Source organism: Pteronotus mesoamericanus, unplaced genomic scaffold, assembly GCF_021234165.1.
Source record: "Pteronotus mesoamericanus isolate MK-2021 breed Mesoamerican mustached bat unplaced genomic scaffold, CSHL_Meso_final contig_90, whole genome shotgun sequence".
Classification (NCBI taxonomy): Eukaryota; Metazoa; Chordata; class Mammalia; order Chiroptera; family Mormoopidae; genus Pteronotus; species Pteronotus mesoamericanus.
In genome coordinates this window covers 46323543-46344135 of record NW_026555277.1, presented here as the reverse complement: position 1 = coordinate 46344135, position 20593 = coordinate 46323543, and the positions used below count along the sequence as shown (strand labels likewise).

At 46.0% G+C, this 20593-nt stretch overlaps 1 protein-coding gene across 4 annotated transcripts in view; it reads left to right on the top strand.

Annotated features, from left to right (window-relative positions):
* Positions 1–20593, top strand: part of TEAD1 (TEA domain transcription factor 1) — a 246362-nt gene that overhangs the window by 181605 nt on the left and 44164 nt on the right. For all 4 annotated transcript variants that reach the window (XM_054586089.1, XM_054586092.1, XM_054586088.1 and 1 more), the window contains exons 6-10: positions 3715–3726; positions 4518–4652; positions 5777–5823; positions 6683–6744; positions 7671–7795. In XM_054586089.1, the coding sequence (XP_054442064.1) occupies positions 3715–3726; positions 4518–4652; positions 5777–5823; positions 6683–6744; positions 7671–7795 (381 nt within the window). The remainder of the gene's footprint in view (positions 1–3714; positions 3727–4517; positions 4653–5776; positions 5824–6682; positions 6745–7670; positions 7796–20593) is intronic.

Below are 20593 nucleotides of genomic sequence, written 5' to 3'. Positions count from 1 at the left end.
CCGAGTTGTAGCAGCAGCCTTGCTCTGCTTCATGAAATATGAAAGCCTGTTTACTTAGTAACAATAACAGTTTGAAAGGCTTCAGGCTGAGAAGTTTATGCCTGACACATCAGCTAGACCCCACGTGGCTGAGGTAGTGAGGCCGTTGACAGCGTGGTGTGTCAGAAATTGGACAGGGAGGAGAGGTGAGTGGGTCCTGAGACGTGCACCCCAAGTTAGAGTGCTCTTGTCTGCCCTCATTCTCAGGTCAGGTGGTCCATTTGTTCTTAGCGACCCATCAACAGTGTTAGAACCATGTTTTCTGTTTTTAAACGGTTTCTACATTCCAAGTCATGGGCTTGCATTAGGGTTCAGTTGGAAAAGGAAAGTTTGCCTTTTCTCATCCCCCCCCCCCCCAACATTCAGCTTTCTGTGGCCTTATGCTTTGTAATCTTGGGGATAGAGGGGCTCCAAAGCAGTATTAAGGAGTCAGTGTGAAGTGGTCCAAGCTTTTCCCTAGGACACATTTTTCTTGTTTGTTCATGCTCATAATGTACACATACACACTCAGTGTTTCCTATAATCTAAGACATCATAGATGATTACTCAGCATTGACTTAAAACAATTTTTTCAAGATAACACAATGTGCTCATCCTTTGAAAATCTCATCCGCATCTCAGAAATGTTGGTATGAAATATTTTAGAATAAAATTAATATGGTGAACAAAGGTAGCATATATTTTTGAATTTACCTAAGCCCCAGTATGTGGATAGATTAGCAATATGCCCTCCCCTCTCCCTGCTGTAGTCTGGGGATATGAGTGGTAAGGACAAAGTGGAATGTTTAAAAGTCCAGGATGTTAGACTAGAGTAACACAGAGAAGCAATTTACTCTGGTCTGACACTTAAATTTCTTCAAAGCCTGGCGTCTCTCCCTAGGCCGAAAATGACAATGTAGAGATCCTGCCATCGAAATCTCTCGGCTCGGCAGCCCTCCTCCCTGCCATCTCAGGGTATGTGGGTCTGCAGCCAGGCTCAGTCCTGATTTTGAGATCTCCCTGGCAGTGCTTATTATCTGTAGGGTTACATTACATTTCACACACCGAAAATGTTAATCCTTTTACTTTTCAAATGTATATGGTATGTAAAGGAGAGATGTTACAAAATTAGATGAGTAGTCAGAGCTTCTCCACTATAAAAGGTAGGAAATCACTGGTATAGATATTTTAGTCCATTTGCAGAAAATTGCCTATTCTCAAGTAGGTAGGTCAAGTGCAGAAAGAACCTCTACTTGAGATACAATTTCCTCTCCACACTTGGCTTTCTCTCTATTAGGATAGGCGGCCAAGCACTGCCCAATTTTTAACATTCTGCTGTCTTTTTCACTAGCAGTTTTTTGGCTATATGTATTAAGATGTATTTGCTTGGGGTAGAACTCACAGTCATCGCCACAAATACTTTTAAAACCAGAAGGGCTTTAGTTTAGAGAATAAAGTACAAATTTTTATTTTGTAGAAAATTAGAGAGTGTTAAATGATTTGCCTAAGGTAATAACAACCATTAACATCAGGTAGAGGCAGGTATAGAACCAGGTCTCCAGGCTTCTCGGCAAGTGTGCCTTCTCCTGGCATAGTGCGAGTGGGTGTGATAGAAGCCTTTGATTTGCTCTTCTGCTTTTGAACTTTTGTCTTCATTCAGGTACCTCATGGTATATGCTGGGTCATAAGAGAGTCAAACTTTATTTAACAAAAGAAAAAGGCCATGTTCTGAAGCTGTGTGACATAAACAGCAAAGCTGGTGGCATTTCTCCTTTCCTCATTGACTGACTTCCCTGGGAAAAAAGAAAACTATCAAACTTTTGTGAATGTTGGGAAGAACTTTTTAATCAGCCTAGCAAAGAGAAACATCTCCAGCAAACTCTAACAGAGTAAGAGTGCACCAGGGAGATGTAGGGAACTCATTTCCACGTAGACGTGGGCTTTCAGTTCCCAAGTCCCTCCACCCAGGTGCACACAAACGACTGCTCTCTGTATCTGGGTGAGCGGAATCGCCCTTGTCAACAGCATTTCATAAACTCAGAGCTCTCGGGTCTGAGATGGGACCCGTGATGTACTTCTGGAATAGACCCAAGCCCACGGCTCTTTTGTAGTTTTTCCTGAACTTGACTCAGCCAGGCAGGCAGGAAGTCTGGGCTGCCATTTTTCCAGCTGCCGTAGCGTGGGGCCTGGATAAAGTGTAAGGCTCGTTCCCTGTTGGGAAAGGTTCCTGTGGTCATACCTCTGCCACTACTTCAGTTTCAGAAGTCACTGAGGGCATGTATAACCTCTCATTAGAGATGAAGTGGCTTGGGGGCTGGCCTTTAAGGTGACTGGTCCTAAAAGAAACCAGCTAGTTTGCATTGACAGAGGTACTGTTGACAGAGAAGGGAGTTAAATGTGATCGGAGCCATGCTTTTTCTGTTTGTTATACATGGCTACCCCCTGTGTAGGTGATGGGGCAGGTAGCAGATGAACCTCAGGACCAGCCAAGAGCATACTGACTGGTGCCGAGGCCTGTGTGTGAGGCATGGTTCGGCTTTGGGGCATTTTCACGTGCTCCGTCAGTTTGTCATAAAATTCCACAGACTTCAAGATTTGTTTATATTCAGTTTCTGAAATGGTTTGGACCTTATTTTAAAAATTACCAGAGGAAGCTAGCTTTAGGTTAGAGCACTGAGCATATTAACAAATGTAGGTTCAATTCAAAGAACAACATCTGACCAGAGGTGGCAAAAGCCTCATTCTGGCTCCAAAGGACCTGTGGTCCGTTCATTGGGGACCAGTAACACTGCAAGCTTGCAGGGGCTCTGATGATGTTATTTGGCTATAGCACATGACCTGCAGATGCTCATAATGACCACATGCATCCCTGAAGAGCTGTTCCATAAGGCTCTTTTTTTTTTTCAGTTAACAAAGAAATACATAAAATACTATAAAACATATGCAAGTGTTAAGCTCTTTTTCAAGGGTTAATAGAAACTTTGAAAATTCACATGGTATTCCGGGCAGTTAATGGGGCAAAGTGGTGTCTATACCACTTTGGGAATACCTCATTGGTCCCTTGTAGAAGCCCCTAGTAACTGTCTTGTAGGCTTTGATGTTTTTTAACTTCTCTTTTGCCCTCACCTTTGGCACTTCTGCATGTTTATTCATCACCTTTGGGTAAATCTGTACATTTTGCCACCTCTCTGCTGGTGCTCAGTGTCTTACCCGAGGTTTCCCTTGACCTTCACTCACTGCCTGACTCCAAATGGCAGCTGTGGAGGGCACTCTTTTTATTTTGATGTCACCTTTTCGTTCCCGCTTTCATGGATCCTGGGGCCAGGTAGATTTATGGACTTTCTGCTAGCAGCTAGGAAACGCAACATGTTTTCCAAGCATTAAGCTCTGCCTGTGTCATTGGGGCCTGTCCCCCACCAGGGCTGTGGCCATTTCTCCCATCTGTCCTGGGGAAGCCACAGAACCAGCTCATAGGAGGTGGGGGTAGTTTTTGATAGTTGGAATTGTTGGTAATTGTACTTTAAGATAGTTATATGGGTCATACATTCTTCCTAAAATGTGAAAAAACCCACACTCCTACCTATTTTATTATACCCGTTGTGTGTTTGTATACATACATATTTTTTAACTGAAGAAGAAAAATAACCCTGCCTTTGTACGCAATCCTTTTAACAAATTGTTTATTGTTATACCCAGGTGACAAGCATGGTAAGTATTTTCACCAAATTGAGCATTCTGTATTTTAGCTGTGCTTGGCAGACTTTTTGGCTAGCTTTGTGTTATCAGCCTTGGCTTTTTTAGAAAAGACCCATTTAGGAAAGGAGAAATTTCTTACCTGGTAGCACCTGCTCTGTCCTCAGCTGTAGAAGGAACCCATGTAGCCTTAGACCCATGGGAGGAACACCTGAGAGAGCATGCGCCCCACCAGCATGCTGCTTGGCCCTGTTGTGGCCCCCAACCCCGCCCACCCTGCTGCTTCTGAGCCTCCCCACCAGGCATCTGCCAGGGCTTCCAGGCCTCGCATGAATGACTCCAGCAGCTCCTGAGACTGTGGCCCCTCGACAGCACACACAGTCAGGGCCTCCCCACAGCCTGGATGGCCCACCCCAGATCCACAACCATGTCCCCCCACATCTATATGCTTAAAGCAAGGCCTTTTTTCCCTTGAGTGTGTTAAGTAATTGGAGAAATCTCCCTTTGGAAGCTGGAAAAATAAATACATTGTCTGTTTCTCAGAGGCTTCCCATTCTTTAGGAAAGTGGATTAACAAAAAAAAAATTTGTTAAACCTTGCCACTGGCTGTTCTCTGTAAATGTTCAGAGTTACCGCAGGTTCAGTGTGTTTTAGCCTCTGGCTGTGTTTATTCATCCGTGCATGTTTGCTTTTTTGGCCTCTTTTGTGGCTCTGTATTTTAGTCCATGTGCTCGTGTCTGTGCCTGTGTGAGCTGCCTGGTAGCCATGCGTATGTATTAAGTCTGTGTGTCATTGTCACCTTCAAGGATCAGACTGCAAAGGATAAGGCCCTTCAGCACATGGCCGCCATGTCGTCAGCCCAGATCGTCTCGGCCACTGCCATTCACAACAAGCTGGGGCTGCCTGGGATTCCACGCCCCACCTTCCCAGGGGCACCGGGGGTGAGTCACAGGCTGCATCCAGAAACAATGGCCCTAGGGGCATGGGGACACAATGGGCCAGCATGAAGTTGTCCACCTGGCACTTCTTAGGATTGGGTCAGGTGTAAGAGATCGACCTCGTGGTGAACTGCTGATGGGTGCATAAAGGTGAAAGAAGTAAAGGAAGGAAGAGGGGCAAGGAGTAAGAGAGAGAGTAGGAGGGGAGGGGCCTTAGTCCCTGAAGACACTGAGTCAAGTATCACTTTTCTGGTGCCCCTCCGAGTTGGGATCTGCATCGTTTTCTCCTAGCCCTTGGTCTCTGTTCCTGTGTCCTCATGGTGACTTTACGGCAGCTAGCCCCTAAAGGGACAAAGAATTCTATTAACATTTTCATTTTGCACCTATGAGGGCAGAGAGGCTAAATATTATTGTCCCATTTAATCCTCATAATAATCTTAAATGCCTCTTACTGCCATTTTACAGATGAGAAAACAAAGGTTACTTAGCAACAAGAATTTGGATAATGTGATCATAACCACATGGATAGTGATACCAGGACTCAAACCCCAGGTTCTGTGACTTCCTTTACACAGTGCTTCCTCCAGCAGGGCGTCAGAGGTCAGCAACTAAACTCGCCTCAGGGAAACTCACAGCAAAGGAGGGGCCTGCTATTTGGAGCTCCAAGCTAGCCTCTTGTTCTGAGTTTTGTCCTCTCTCTGACTGGGCCCTCTCTCCCTACTGTGCGCTGTGGAGGCAGAGTGTTACACATGGTGCATTTCAAGATAGAGTGGGGAAGAGAAGGGTGGGTGGCTACATGGACAGGCAGTCAGGTGAAATACTCAGGAGCCCTCTGCTATGCACTCAGATCTCTGCCACGCGTCAGGAGAACACTGAAGCTGCTGGCGGTCCCTGCCCTCGGAGGTTATCTGGAAGAGGAGCTAGAGGGCGCCCTGGGTTGCCAGGCCAAGGCTGTAGGTTGTGACTTTGTGCGCAGCAGTGACCACGTCTGCATTTAGGGAGGGTCGCTGCAGCTGGTGGGTGATCTGAACCCACTATCTTTAGCAGGGGTTGCAATGCATACACATCCTGAATTGTGCTTTGAAGTGAACTCTTAATCCTGAAGCCTCTTGCATTTTGCCTTCCAGTTCTGGCCGGGAATGATACAAACAGGGCAGCCAGGATCCTCACAAGAGTAAGTCTGAGGAGGGGCCGGCACTGGAAAGGGACTGGTCACAGCCCACCCTGGGTAGTGTTTTCCTGGGACCACACTGCCACGGAGCTTAGAGGGGAAGAAAGACAACCTGAGACCACCGGTATCATCCCCCATTGTTGTCCACCGAGGCCAACAGCAGGAAAGAGACTGCTCAGATACTGGAGACAAGAAAACAACACTCCCACCTTAGGTTTAGTGGTCATCTGGCTCAAAACAGGAATAGGATTCCTGTCCCTGTATGGCTGTGAAGGGCAAAGCCGAGGGCCTTCTGGAGAAGCGCTTGTCTGAGAGCGAGGGCAGTGGGGGTGATTCCGTAGCCCATTCCATTCCATCTTTCCCTGTGGTATGACGGCTAATAGAAAATCCCGCTGATGCTTTCAGGGCCCGAGTAGCAAGCTCAGTAAACCAGAAGGTGAGGGTTGTCTGGGGATGAAAGCAGAAGGGAAATCCTGCTCAGATATTCTCAAAAGAACTCGAGTGATTTGGCCTGGAGGAGAGCCTGAATCATGTTGCAAACCTTGCCTGGAAATCGTGACCACTAACCTCAGTCTCCACAGGGATGAGAAGCTCAGAGGCAGCTGCCCAGCTGATCCCACAGAGCTGGCGTGAGCTTGGTGGTTTGCTCCCCAGCAGCCTGCTGGCCCCTCTCAACTGGAGGGAGTAACCCTCTCGGTCTTGATGGAGCTCTGCCTGGGCTGTGCCCCCACCTGCGGGCAAGAACCTCAAAGCGGGGAGGACCTCAGGCTGGGTCCCTAACCCTGGGAGGCCAAGGCCAGAACTGAGGCGTAGCTGCTGCTACAGCTGCCATTTCTGATTCTATCCACCTCTCTGTTCCCAGCGTCAAGCCTTTTGTTCAGCAGGCGTACCCCATCCAGCCAGCGGTCACAGCCCCCATTCCAGGTGAGTCTCGTGGGGCCCCCGCCCACTTTGTTCCACAGCTGCATAGCCCCTCTCTTTTGCAGACCCATGAATGCCCCCTCCTCACCCTCAACTTGTTTAAGGCAGGTGTGAGCCTGGCGCTTAAGAGGGTCACCTAGGTGTCCCCTCCCAGGTCCTGATTACGGTCAGTCATCTTGTCAGAGCTCAGAGCTCTCCAGATGCATTTTCGAGGAAACAGGAAGCCTGGTCACTTTCACTCAGCACCCTGGGTCACCCTGGGAAGGGGAAGTGGCTGTGGTTCCTTCCTCATTAACAGGCTGAATTGGGCAATACAAGTCCTGAGGGCAGATAGGATTTTAGTCACCCTTTCTTAGATAAGTAGGTTTCAATTCCCACTACCCTTTGTTTATAGGAGAGGTCACATGGAAACCCAAACTAGAAAGCATGTGTCTGCCTGGCCCTCACCCCCATGCCCGCACCCCACACAGGTGCATGTAGAATTACTCAGTGGAGCCGCTCTCCATCGCAGAGGCCCCACGCTGAAAATGCCCTCTGCTCCACACCGTGGGTCATTCTGAGAGAATGTCCTGTAGTACTGGTGCCTGCAGCCGTATCAAAGGAGGTGAAGAAACACAAGATGTGTCTGGCATTTTCCACTCTTCAGTCAGTCTCGTCTTAGTCCCCAGCTAGGCCCCTTTGTCCAGGATTAGGTGACCTCATGCTACAGTCCCTAACATGAGCCGGAGTTGGCTTTCTGAGAAGCCACGTGTATCGTGCTTCTCCAGGACACTGCCCCTGGGATCCTGGGCAGAATCTCACCCCCCCTCCAACCCTGCCCCACCACAAGACACTGCTGGAGCAGGCTCTTGGCCTTTCCTACCCCAGCATAGGCCTGAGGCCAAGGGGAGGCGATTGGCCAGCAGCAAAGGTGACGATTGGTCTTTCAGGATTTGAGCCTGCGTCAGCCCCAGCTCCCTCAGTCCCTGCCTGGCAGGGTCGCTCCATTGGCACAACCAAACTTCGCCTGGTGGAATTCTCCGCTTTCCTCGAACAGCAGCGAGACCCAGACTCGGTGAGTGTGCTCAGAGGTGTATCTCAAATCCAGAATTTGCTGTTCATTCCCATTCACCTTTGCAGTCCTTTCCCCTACCTTCGTGCCTGACAAATAATCTGAGTGAACACGGACCTGGGAGGAATAACCAAGCGGCCTTGCAGTTAAGTCAAGGGTATTTCCATTGACAAATATGTAGAACTTGGAGCTGAAAGTTAGGATGCTTTGGACCTGAAATGCCAGGGAATGCTGACGCTGAAGGGAACAGGCTTAATAAGCTCCTCTGTTTGCTAAAATGTAACATTTATTGTACCTTGCCACATGACTGGTGCATGGCAAAGCTAATTACAGGTATATATACAAACACATTTTCTCCTCACCAAAACCCTATAAGGGCAGGTGCTGTTTGATAAAGAAACAGAGGTTAAGAAGTTTTCCTAAAGTCACACAATTAATATCCAGTGGATAAGAGATTCAAACTTATATCTTTAAAACTCAAGCTTAAACATTTAGCCATTATTCTATACTGCTTTTCCAAGCCTATGTTTTCTCAAGGTAGCAAGTTATCTTCTTAGGGAGAAGTAACAAGGTGATACTTTAACAATTTGATGTAGAATGCAATGCATTGGAATATAAATACCAGTCAGGTGGGCATCTGGACTCTGTTGGTTGTCTCCCTCACCCCGTCGTGTGCCCGTCACCCCGTTGTTTCCCAGCCAGGTCCATTGTTTCCCATGCCTACGTGAGCCTCCCTTCCGTTTCACCCAGCAAGCCCAGGGCCCTGTTCTCACTCCCACTGCTTGTCTGGAAGTATGAGTGCTGCGTCCGCGTGTGGGTGAGTCCGAGGCAAAAATTGAAGAAATCATGAATTTCTCTTTGGGATCTTCACCGACTCCTTTCTGTATTCTCTGTCTCACCCGCCTTGCTTGATCTCCAGGGCCACCGAAAGCTGTAGATGCCACGCTGTTAGGTGTCTGCTGCCTTGCTGTCATTCTGTTATCAGGAAAAAGTGTCATGAATGATTTCACCATCTGTTGTAAATACCTCAGATACTGAACAAATGCAGGTGACCTCTCCTGGGAGTATTTGCACTTGAGCGTGGTGGGAAACCTCTGAGGGTAGCGTGGGGGAGACAACCTAGGCAGAGGGGCTTCCACCAGCCACCACCAGGGTAGACGCTCATGGGAACACAGTGTAGCCCACTGACATTTTTGCCTGTGAGCTATGAACTCTGGGAGCTGGTAGAAAAATAGAGCCTGCTCCAAAATTAGGAAAAAAATAGGAATTAGGATGTAAACTAAGTCATTGGGCATCTCAGGGCAGGTACAGGAAAATGAGGTTATTGAAACAGGGAAGAGAAAGCCAATGGGAAAACCACTCTTCTCAAGCAGTTGAGTGGTTTTACAGGAAGGGTGGTAGTTACGGCTTAAAACCCCATCTGGTGGCATTGAAATACACAAGATCACCTGTCTGACTCGAGGCTGCTGCTTCCTTCTGGGAAGTGTAGAGGATTTTTTGGCCGAAGGCATGGCTTTGGCCAGCCGATATGTTTGTATAATACCTCAGTGCCTACACAGCACTTAGTCATTGATCATTTCATTCTGTCCTCATGGTGCCAGTGAGGTAGATTCTGTTTGCCCATGTTATAGGTGAAGAAACTGAGGCCAAGACTCCTGAAGTGGCTTACTGAAGATACTTAGCCAATAAGCAGCATGACCAGGAGCAAAAATCTATTTCAATATACTCTTTTACACTACCGTAAACCACCCCAATTATGAAGGTCTCTTGAATTGTATATTTAGTCTGCATATCTACTACATGAACAAATCTTTCTCTTTGCTTGTGAACTTTCTTTTTTTCCTAGGAATAAAACTTCAAGACACTGGGAAGCAAAAGTCCTAAGATGTTGTTTCCCTGGGTAAAAAGATTATAGAATATTTTATCAAAATTTAAAAAAAAATTTTTTTAACCCTGGCTGGTGTGGCTCAGTGGATTGAGTACCGGCCTGCAAACCCAAAGGGTCACTGGTTCAATTCCCAGTCTAGGGCACATGCCTGGGTTGTGGACCAGGTCCCCAGTAGGGGGCAAGCAAAAGGCAAACCACACATCGATGTTTCTTTCCCTCTCTTTCCTCCCTTTCCCTTTCTAAAAATAAATAAATAAAATTCTTAAATTTTATTATTATTTTTTTTAATTCGAAAGCCTATGGCAGCCCCTCATCGTGACTCTCCCCTTCAGGTATGGACCTGTATGTACAGCCCAGAATGCCCAATTTCTCTTGTGGTTAGTGTTTGCTGGGCTTCACTTTGTGAATCCCTGATAGACTCTGTCAGTCCGTTCTATGATCATTTAGTGCACGGTGCCATACCAGGGAAGGTCCGGTCCTGCCCACAACCATTCTCTGCCCTGGTGGAGGTAACATCCAATGAGGAGACTCACATGAAGCAGTCATCACACAAGAGGTCATTGTGAAATGCAGTGACTGCAGGGAAGGAAGGATGTTGAAAGCTGTGAGTGATTATCACAGAATAGGCAAGCTTCCTTGAGGAGTAACCCTTACGCTGAGGGGTAAGGGATTGATATGGAATGGGTAGGAATGAGGGAGAAGATGCTGGGGGGATGACTCTGAGTTATGAAAGCAATAAATCAAAGTCAGTGGATAGTTTTAAAGGCAAGGTCCACCAAGTCCTTGAAATAGAGTCTAAACATAATGTTTCATGCGTGCTCAGGATTACACATAGTAATCTGAATGGTTCAGCTCGACTGGCCTTCCCCTGATGAATGAAAGTTTGGCTCTATAGCTTGGACTCTAACATATGACTTCAATGGTCCTGATATCAGTGGAAGGCCTAGAGTGAGTCAACACCATTGGGCCTCTTGAAAAAAATAATTTTAGGGGACACAAGATGGGGACTGAGATAAATTGGAATTCAATCAACACATTTTTTTTTTAATGATTTTTTAGAGAGAAGAAAGGAGAAAGAGAGAAACAGTGATTTGTTGTTCCACTTATTTATGCATTCATTAGTTGATTCTTGTATTTGCCCTGACCAGGGATCAAACCTGCAGCCTTGGCATATGAGGAAAATGCTCTAACCAACCACCTGTCCAGGGCAACAGTCCTTTTTAAACACTGCATGCCAGTCCCTGTTTCAGATTTTAGGGATTCAAAAGCAAAGGAAACTAAGTCCTTATTCTCCTTGAGCCACCATCCTACAGAGAAGACAAACAATAACCACCCAAACAAGTGTGTGTGTGTGTGTACACACACACACACACACAGAATGGGAGGTGATATGAAGCGCTCATATGGGAATAATGATCCTCCTTCACAGTTGAAAATTACTTGCTCTTTAGATTACAAAAGTATAATTTCAGAAAATGTCATATATATGTTGATGTTTCTGGCTTGTTATAGTGTGATTTTAAGTTATGTCTATCAGATAATGCCAACCAAAACTGCCACTGTTCTGAAATTACTAAGTCATAACATCAGTCTCACTTGTTAACATCACTTCTAATATTCCTGTGTTACGAACCCCTCTTTTGCATAGATTTAAAATTGAGTTCAATGTATACAAAATAACTCATGGCATATTGTGAACAGTACACGTATTTGATTTTAGTAGAAATATAAGGGTCTGGAAAGAGGGTTGTTGTGCTAGAGGGAGTGGAGAACCCTTGGGGGAAAAAAGGTAATTGACAAATTGAAATGAGGGAGAATTACAAAAACTCTTTAAAGCATTTTGTTGATGTCTTAAGTACCAGCTTCTCAGACTATGTAATATGCATTTTATTTTGCAAACACAAGGGGCTGTCACAGTGAACATGCAATGGCATTTCAGGACCGAGATCGCAGTGAAAAACTTGGAGCATGTAAAACATTTCTTTGGCTCTCAGACTTTTTGTACCTTCTGAGACTTTAATTTTATTATATTTTGTTCCAACTACAGAAAAATTTAAAGTAACTTAAATTCATCTGGGATATTTAAACTAATTGGATATACTGTACTTAAAAACTTAATATCAAACATTAAGCATGTTAAATTTGATAAGGAAGCCAACAAGGTGACAAATAATCAAAGGTCCCTCGACAGATTCAGCTCTGTGTTTGTAGTCTGTAGATCTTTGTCTACATACAGGCATGCACACACATTTCTTCCTCCTTCCCTGAAGTGGCTTATGCTCATTGGAATCATGGGGCAATAGATAGTGCTAGAAAAAAGCCAATAAATAAATCAATGAGCTGGATGCAGTACTATTTTTCATTAGTGATTTCTTTTGTCCTCATCATAGCCCGATGAGGGAGGTAATTTTATTGAGTTCTATGGAAGAGGCTTGGAGAGATTGTTGTCTTGCAGGTAGTTAATGTCTGGGGCCAGGTTTGAACCTTGTGGCTGTACTATTTCCCAGCAGTGGATAAGGCATGAGCAACAAAGCCAAGAGGAAAACGTAGTTTGCCTTGGTCCAGGGTGTCCTCCCTGAGTTACCGCTGTTCTGCAGATTCACTCTTCTGTTTACCACATAGGCCATCATTGCCACCACTGAAGACTTCATGACTCTGCCACCCTTAGCCTTGGTAGTACTATAGTAATAGTACCAGTAGTAGTACTGCCTGTGGAGATAGTCATCACTGAACTATCTTAGTCAACACTATCTTATACGTGGACTGCCCAATATTAGGCAGGCAGCTGATATTGGAAATAGGATTCAGATCCAGGCCTGCTGATCCCACATTCTGAGATTGTAACCAAAGACTATGTGGCAATGAGTAGCCTGTTTTATAGCATATAGCTAGCTGTAATCTGTAACGAGCTAAAATCAGAATAATCCGGCGGATGAGCGCCCCCTGCTGGCCCTGCATCAAATATAAACCAGATGGCAGCGTTTCCCCAAGTTGATTGTTTATATTGGTGGAGAACCAGCAAGTCAGTCCCTCTGTTACCTTTGGCTCCACTAGAAGCTAAGAGAAAAACAGCAGAGGGTGAAGAAAGGAAGATCTAAAAAACTAAGACTATTTTAGAAGTGGTTAGTAGTGCTTGAAAATACACTTTCTACATGATTTCAGCATTGCATATCAAGGGACTTCAAATGTTAAGTGTAAGATCCTCCACCCGTGGTGGGCTATTTAAAAGAGCCTTGACTGTAATCAGGGCCCAGTTCCTGGAGACTGAGTTAGGCAGCTGCTGATTGAGACTGATGAAAACCTGATCTTGGTGAGCTGTAAGCTGAATCCTGTGTGTGCATGGGGAGCTGTTTTCCTGATAAAGCCTAGTGGAATTCCTCTACCCTCACCCTGGGGCATGGCAGGTCCCTCCACCCCCCACAGCTCAGCCACATCCTGCCCCACCGCCGGCCAACCCCTGCCGGTTCAGATCGCCCAGGCCTAAGGTTGTATGTTTAATGCCTGTCATGGTCTAGATGCCAGAATAAGCAGGACCATGTGCAGGAAGAGACTGTGTGAGGGTTGAGTTAGGTAGGAGTTACATAGCCAGAGAAGGGAAAACTTTGGGATGGAGAGGGAGGGACAAGGAGATTGTCTCTTTGGATTTTGAAAAAGCACTCTCTGGCCAAAGAAGAAGAGTTCCATGACATGGTATAGCAATGAACCTGAGGAGGGAAGGCACATCCAGCTCCCAGCAAACACCTTGATATATCTTGCAGTAATGCTCATCACCAGCCCTTACTGACCTTTGTGGTAAGCACTGGATGCCAAGTGTTCTGACACAGGTACTGTTCTTATGTACAGTCTATCAGTAAAGGAATGGAGGCTCAGAAATATTAAGGTACATTATCAAGATCCATCTCCAGAAGGTGGCCATGCCGAGGTTTGGCTCCACTCTGTGTAAGTAACCACTTCACTATAGTTTTGGGGAAATCAAAACATTATTCAAACATAAAAGCAATTGCCTTCTAAAGCATGAGGGCCTCCCACACACACACACACCACCCCCAAGCACAGGCTACACATAGCATGTTCCTTCACATGGGGGCAAGAGCTGGGCTGGGTTTTCTCTGAGCTCCTTTTCCAACGTGTGGTTCTATGTGTCTTCTCAGGGTTTTAGGTAAGGCACAAGAGAAGCCAGGAATGTTCCCACATGGACCTTAGAACATAATCTCTTATTATGCTCTTGTGACAACATGTTCATTCTAGTTGAATGAGAAAGCTGTTATCAGGATTCTTACCAGCAGTATAAGATTTGGGGCAATGACTTCACAGCTCAGCCTGACCTCAGTTGGTATAGTGAGCCTAATAGGACCACTCTCACTGTATTGCTGTGACAATTACAGTTAGCAACATCCCTAGACCTATTGAACACTCCACACATGTTTTCTGAACTTTGAATGTCGGAGAAATGTAGCAGGAAATTGGACCAGACAGATGGAGGGACCTGGCGTGGGAAGATCTGCTCACCAGGTGGTTTGGACTCTATTGAAATTCAGATGGAAGCCAGAATATTTTTTTAATTAATTCTTTTTTGAGTAGGTAGTAAATTCACGTGATCAAAAATCTATAAGCACAAAAGAATGGAGGGAGATTCCACTACCTTCTCATTCCTATCCCACCCTAAACAGGGACTCACTGTTGCTAGTTTCTTACCTTTCTAGAGATTTTAATACATACACAATATAACATGAATATGTATTTCTCCCTCCTCAACCCCCCTTTTAAAGAGAAGATGTGATCTGATGTGCTTCCAGAAGATGACAGATGCAGCAGGTCAGAGAGTGGGCCTGGAGCTAGGGAAACAACATCACTGGTCCTGGACATGGGTGACAAGGACCACACCAGGTCACAGGCAGTGACTGGGGGGATGGACATTGTGTCAATCACATTAGAAGGTCTTAGGGATTAATCAGCTGTGGAGGAAGAGGATACTGGAAATGACTGTCTTTGAGACTGCGGATGGTGGTATAATTTGAAAAGTCACGGAACAGAGAAGGAAGCGGACTGCCTTTGTGATAATGCTTTTTCTCTTTGTCCTCAAAAGAAGCCTGTTGAAATGGATATTGGAAACACAGATGTTCGGCAAGTTTAGGTAACAGCCCAACACCCAGCTCGTAGATGGTAGGGTTGGATACTTAAACTTCATCCTAACCCAGAGCCCATGGTTTGAAAGAATTCAGGGAAGAGAGCGGCAATAACCAACGTTTACAGAGATCTTATCATGTACCAAGTGCTTCGCCGTGTACTAATCTCACAGAGAATGATGATTATGCACTACCTGGGGGAGTGGAGAGGGTTTGTCCTCTTATGATCATTTCAAGGTGGCAGCCAGTGAAGGAAGGTGGTCAGGACATTTGGAGAAAGAGGAAAGTACGGACACTGGATTTGAGTTCCACTGGAGGAGACAATTCCTGAAGGGTGCCCAGGCTCGGGTGATGGCCAGGTCTCAGCCGGGAGGCAGGGGGGGTTTGCTGCCTGGGATGTCCTGGCCTCTTACGTTTATTTCTAAGTGGCTGGAACAGCGTGAAGCATGGAGCCCCCCAGATGGCAAGGAGTAAGTCAGCAGTCTTCTCCACCTGAGCTAGTCCTTTAGGGCAGTCTGCATTGAAGTTAGGCAAATACATCCTGCAGATAACCTCCTTCTCTATAAAGGCATTTGGTCAAATGCGGGCCCAGGCATGATTTAATCTTCATGTCTTTATTGTCTCTTTCAAAGACAATTCACGGATCAGCCAAAATTCCTTTGTTAGACCACAGACCCTGACTCTGCTTTGGAAAATATGACCAATGCAGCTCTGAGGAAATACGACATTGATGAGGCGTGTGGCAGAAAGAAGGATGGATGGTTTGTATTGGGATTAGATCGGAGAAATAAGAAAACAAGGTCAGAAGCAAGGTTGAAGCTCTCGATTGCCAGGAGGGCCCTTGCTGGTGTCCTGGACAAGGCGGAAAGGGCAAGGTTTTCCTGGAGAAGCTTCTGAGCACTCCAGTGGCTGCTGAGGCTGACGCTCCCTCTCAGAGTGGGGTTCTGTATTTACGGGAAATAGCTGTTTGGGCAGATCTCGTTTCTGGTTCTTTAGTAAAGAGGTTCCTCTACCGGAGTTCATAGCTTGTGTGCAGATCTCATTAATAGTAAACCCTCAAACCAGCATCTATACAGCTCCCGATGGCTCACACAGAACTGTCACGTTTACTGCTTCATCTGACCTTCACATCGACCCTTGGACATGAGCCAGCCAGGTGTCATACCTTTGTTCAGAGGAGGAAGCCAAGGCCCAGAAAGGTTAAGCAACTTGCCTCAGGTCACAGAGCTCAAAACCAATAGAGCCTGGATTCTAACTCATGCGTTGTTAGTTATCTGCATCGCATGCTTTAAGTAAGTGTTGAGGAAGGCTACACCTGGCCTAATGATTGGCCATGCCCAGTGTTTGTGCTTCTCTCAGGTTTTTCTCGTACATTTTACCAAGCGTGGGCCTCCGGTAGGTCGTGGGAGATGAAGTGTCTTTCCGTGATTGAGTTGATGGCTCCCTGTGGTGCGGTATGGTTTTCCCACCCTGTCGCGCACGACTGCCGCGCTGTCCTACGTGCACCTCTGGCAATAGCAATGGATGGCTTGCTCTCGGTGTCTGAGCTGCTCTGGGCACTCACCCTCTCTCTTCATACCATTTGGGGATGAGGCAATTGAAAGCATCTGGAAATCTGGGTTTTATAGACATTTCGCAGAGGCCCCAGCCAGGTTCCATCTGCTTTCCTTGGCAGGTCAGCACCGCACCCGCTTGCCTTCCTCATTGCCGTTGCTGCTCTCAGCCACTGGCCCTTACAGCTGCACTTGTATGGGGAAGATGCATCTCTTTCTAAGAACACAGCAGCCCCTCTTCAGAGATGGTGGTGGGAGTGGGGAGTCGGGGCGAGGGTGGTGCATCCTGGTGTGAGATCTGGGAAGGACGGGATTACTTGCTTCTAGTTTCTTGTTTTCCCTGTTTGTTTCTGGGAAGGGCACAGAGAAGGGATGAAGTGGGACAGGGGCGAAGGGGGTGGAGGGGACGGGGACTGGAACAGGCCTGGCATCTCTGAGCAGTCAGCTGAGGATAGAGCCTACCGGTGCAGGAGCCCAGGATAACCCCTCCTGTCCCCCCCAGGAGCTGAGTATGCAGGTCACTTTCTTTAGCTTGGCCCTATCGCTACTCCCTGGGGTCATCACAGGTTGTGCAGGCTGCCCTGGGAGTGTCTGGGCGGGGCGTACTGGCAAGAGCATGACAAGAAGCAAATATAGGTGATTTGTCCTTGTTCTGTTCCAACTTGTACATTATCATCCCTTGACATGAGTTATTTGTCTTGGTTTCTTTAAATTCCTAAGTGGATTATAATTTCTCTCTTGGTATTATTTGACAGCAGTCATTTTTCAAGGTTTTACTGCGTTCTTCAAATACTTGGAATTTTTGAAACAAGTTTGGGAAAAGACCGCCATCTTCGGGTCAGACTGTGTATTGCAGCGCCGAGGTGTGTCCAAGGGAGCAGTTTGGATGCCAAGGACCAGCAGATTTATAGGACTTTTCCTTCCTTTTCCACAAAAAGTGAACTGCCTCACCAGAGGTCTCCAGAGTAAAATGTATTGGCAGTCCTTTCAAAAGAGGGAAAAGAAAGAAAATAAAACCCCAGTGGCCACTGTGGGAGTTGTACTTTTCTGGTTTGTCTCATTTGTGGTGATGGGCAGCTGCCCAGGCTGCGCGAGCCCCACTTGCAAGGACAGGTTTTTGTGAGGTTCACAGTGGGCCCTGATGTGCCTGCGGGGGCCGGGGCCAGGTCACTCCAGGCCCCATGTGCACTCCTCCCGCTTCTCGGCCACCTGCAGTGCAGTAGCTAATGGTCGCATGAGAACAGTGGGAATCTCCTCGATGTATCTGAAACTTTCCTCTCTGAATTTCTGCTTTAAATTTTAGTATTTCCCTTTTGTTGCTGTCAGAAGGACGGCCCAAATTTTCAAATGGCCTCTTCCAAAGTAAATAAGCATCATGATTACTTGGGGAAATAGTAATAGCAATAATAGTAACATGGTGTGTTTGGCATAGCATGTGTACCTTCCATGCATTATCTCATTTAATCCTGTGACACTCTTTTGAGATAGGAACTTTCATTATCCCTGTATTACAGATGTGGGAAAGGCAGCGGAGAGGGCTGGGACCACTGCCCCAGATGACTCCGCTGGACAGTGGTGCCAGCCCCAGGGTTCAGACCAGATGCCGTCTGACTCCAGCATCTGTCCGCACACTCAGCTCTCCTCTCTGCAGCCTCCCCTGGCAGCAGAGGCGGGGAGAGCCAGGAACCAGCAGAGAAAGTGACCTCTTAAAAGAGCCTTGGGGGAGGAGGAAAGTCCCTTGTGAAACCCCCAGGGTTTCCCTTTAAAAGTAACTTTGCTGAGTTTCTAGGATTACAGTCACCTTTATCGCTGTATAAAACTATTGTGAAAAGAGCCGGAGGGATTATAGTAATAAAAGGAGAAAATGATCATTTCCCCAAGTCAAAATAGGAATCCGTGCATTAAGATTGTGTCAGGTGTTGGTGAGCTGCAGGATGTTTTGATACAGGCAGGATTTTGCTGGTGCAACATCATTTTTGTTTTCGTTGTTTGTTTGTTTGTTTGTTTGTTTGTTTTGGTGAACCTTGCAGTCCTCCTGAGTAGCTGAACCTTAGGAAGACTCTGTGATCTGACCAAGTTCCTTTCGAGTCCAGGGAACTTGTGGCCAGCTAGGATAAACATCCTGAAGCATGACTCTTAATCTTTTTGTTTCTCTTTATAGTTCTTTCCCTTCTTCAAAAAACTCCAGGCTATTTCAAGGTAGTTTTTGATTGGCTGTTCAGTTTAATATGATACGTGTGCTTTATATATGTCAAATTGAACCTCATTCATGGCCTGTAAGGATAAGCAGCAGTCTCCAGCCCCAAGTCTTCCCACCTCCCGGAACTATTCCTTAGGGACAGCTGCTCATAGCTTTTTAGTCATTTCTTCATATATTATCTCCATATTTCTAAATGGCATACTTATACCACCTATCTCAATCCATCAATTTTAGACATTTTCTGTTGATTTTTTACTTTGCTGATCTTATGGAAGATCAGGGCTTAGCTCTCTAAATTGAGCACATGGCCTCCCACACCCCCTTCTTTAACTTCTAATCCTCCCAGTGTGGTTATAGCACAAGTTTTGGTTTAACATTCAGTGTTTATATTGCAAACCTGTGTCAATCTTGTACAGTGTGGTTAATGTGTGATATATTAGAACCGTTTCTTGATTGTAAAACTTGTTTTTTCTAGGGTTTGTCATTTCCTTTTTTTTTTTAACCTGTTCAGATTTTACATTACACAAATTCATCCTCAATATTTCTAACAGAATTCTCAAACTCTTCTCCAGATGGTCCCATAAGTCAGGGAACCTCTGAGGTCCACTGTCCCCATGGTGATATGCCTCGAGGACCCCTCTGGACTGGCAGCTGTCCAGTCAGCAACCCAGCTCTTGGCCAGCGTGTTCCTCTTCCTCTCTCCTGGGTTCAAGCCCCATCTCCCTCTGTTTTGATTTACTGCATTTCATAGGAATCTATCCCCCTGTAGTACCTGAGAGTAGTTACAAGGAAGGCCAATTTTCTGAAACCTTACAGATATGAGCATGTCTTGTACCCTGATATATGATGGATAACTTCGTTTTTGTCATGGTTTTGCCTTAGAGACGTTCTCCTTGCTAATGAGTGACACTGCATGTTTATGCTAGAGAATAAACTTATCTGATTTACGTCATGTGATGTGCAAGAGTGGGGATGCTGACTGTCTTCGACCCCAGTCTTTTCTCTAGGAACCTTTGAGGACACGTGTTTATATGGGCAACATATGATTGGCTGTAGAGACAGCAAGCTAGTTCTGTATAGCCGTTCTACTGTAGAGTCTGTGAAGAGAGGAACTTTGCATTATCGGCTCCCTGTGTTTAGCACAGTGCCTAGCGTATAATGGACAGCAGGTATGTTGGTTTGTTCTATTGAAATCCATAAAGGAAATGTACAGAATGAGTACATTAGCTGTTGATGCCTTTGATGTGTTGATAATCAACATATCTACCAAGTGCCTAGGAGACTTTATTTTTGGTCATTGAACAAGCCAATGTTAATCTTTATTTTAGATATCAAGGAGATTTAGTTTTAGGCTTTGGTGTATATGACTCATTGACATTCACCCTGTTTCTGCTTATATATTACCCCCAAATACTTGGGGTTTTGGTTGGTTGTTTTTTTTCCCCCCCAAATATTTGTTTTCTGCCTTACAGAATAGAATTACCCTTTTTTTGGTTTTGTGTTTCACCTTTAGTTTTGGAAGCACACTGCTGGAAGGAAAATGGGATTTATTGGGGAAGGAAGGAGGGAAAGAGAAAGGGAAGGAAGTACCTACTCTGGCCATCTTCCCTTTTAAGGAGAACTGGCAAGATGGGAATTAGTAGCCTCACCAGATGGTTTTTAGAGTTCTAGTTTCATCAAAACTGGAACCTAAACCTGTCGGATAGATTTCTTGTCCTCAGCCCCGTGGATTTGGGGGCAAAGGGACTCCTGACCTACCCAAGTTGAAGTAAAGGGAGAAGGAGGTCTGCTTGTCTCACTGCTGTGGCCTCCAGGACGCTTTCTTCAGTCCTCTGTATTCTTAGCAACAAAGTCACCTCTTGGCAGGAAGAAAGCCGCTCAGATGCCAACAGTCAGTGTTTGGTTTCAAGTCACCAGCCTTGGAGAGGCAGTGCCCGATTTCCCTTGGCAGGAACAGCCTGCCCCTTCTCAGTTCATTTCAGCCACTTGCGCACAAAGGTAATTTCCTCAAAATAGAAACCTTTGAAGACTCTA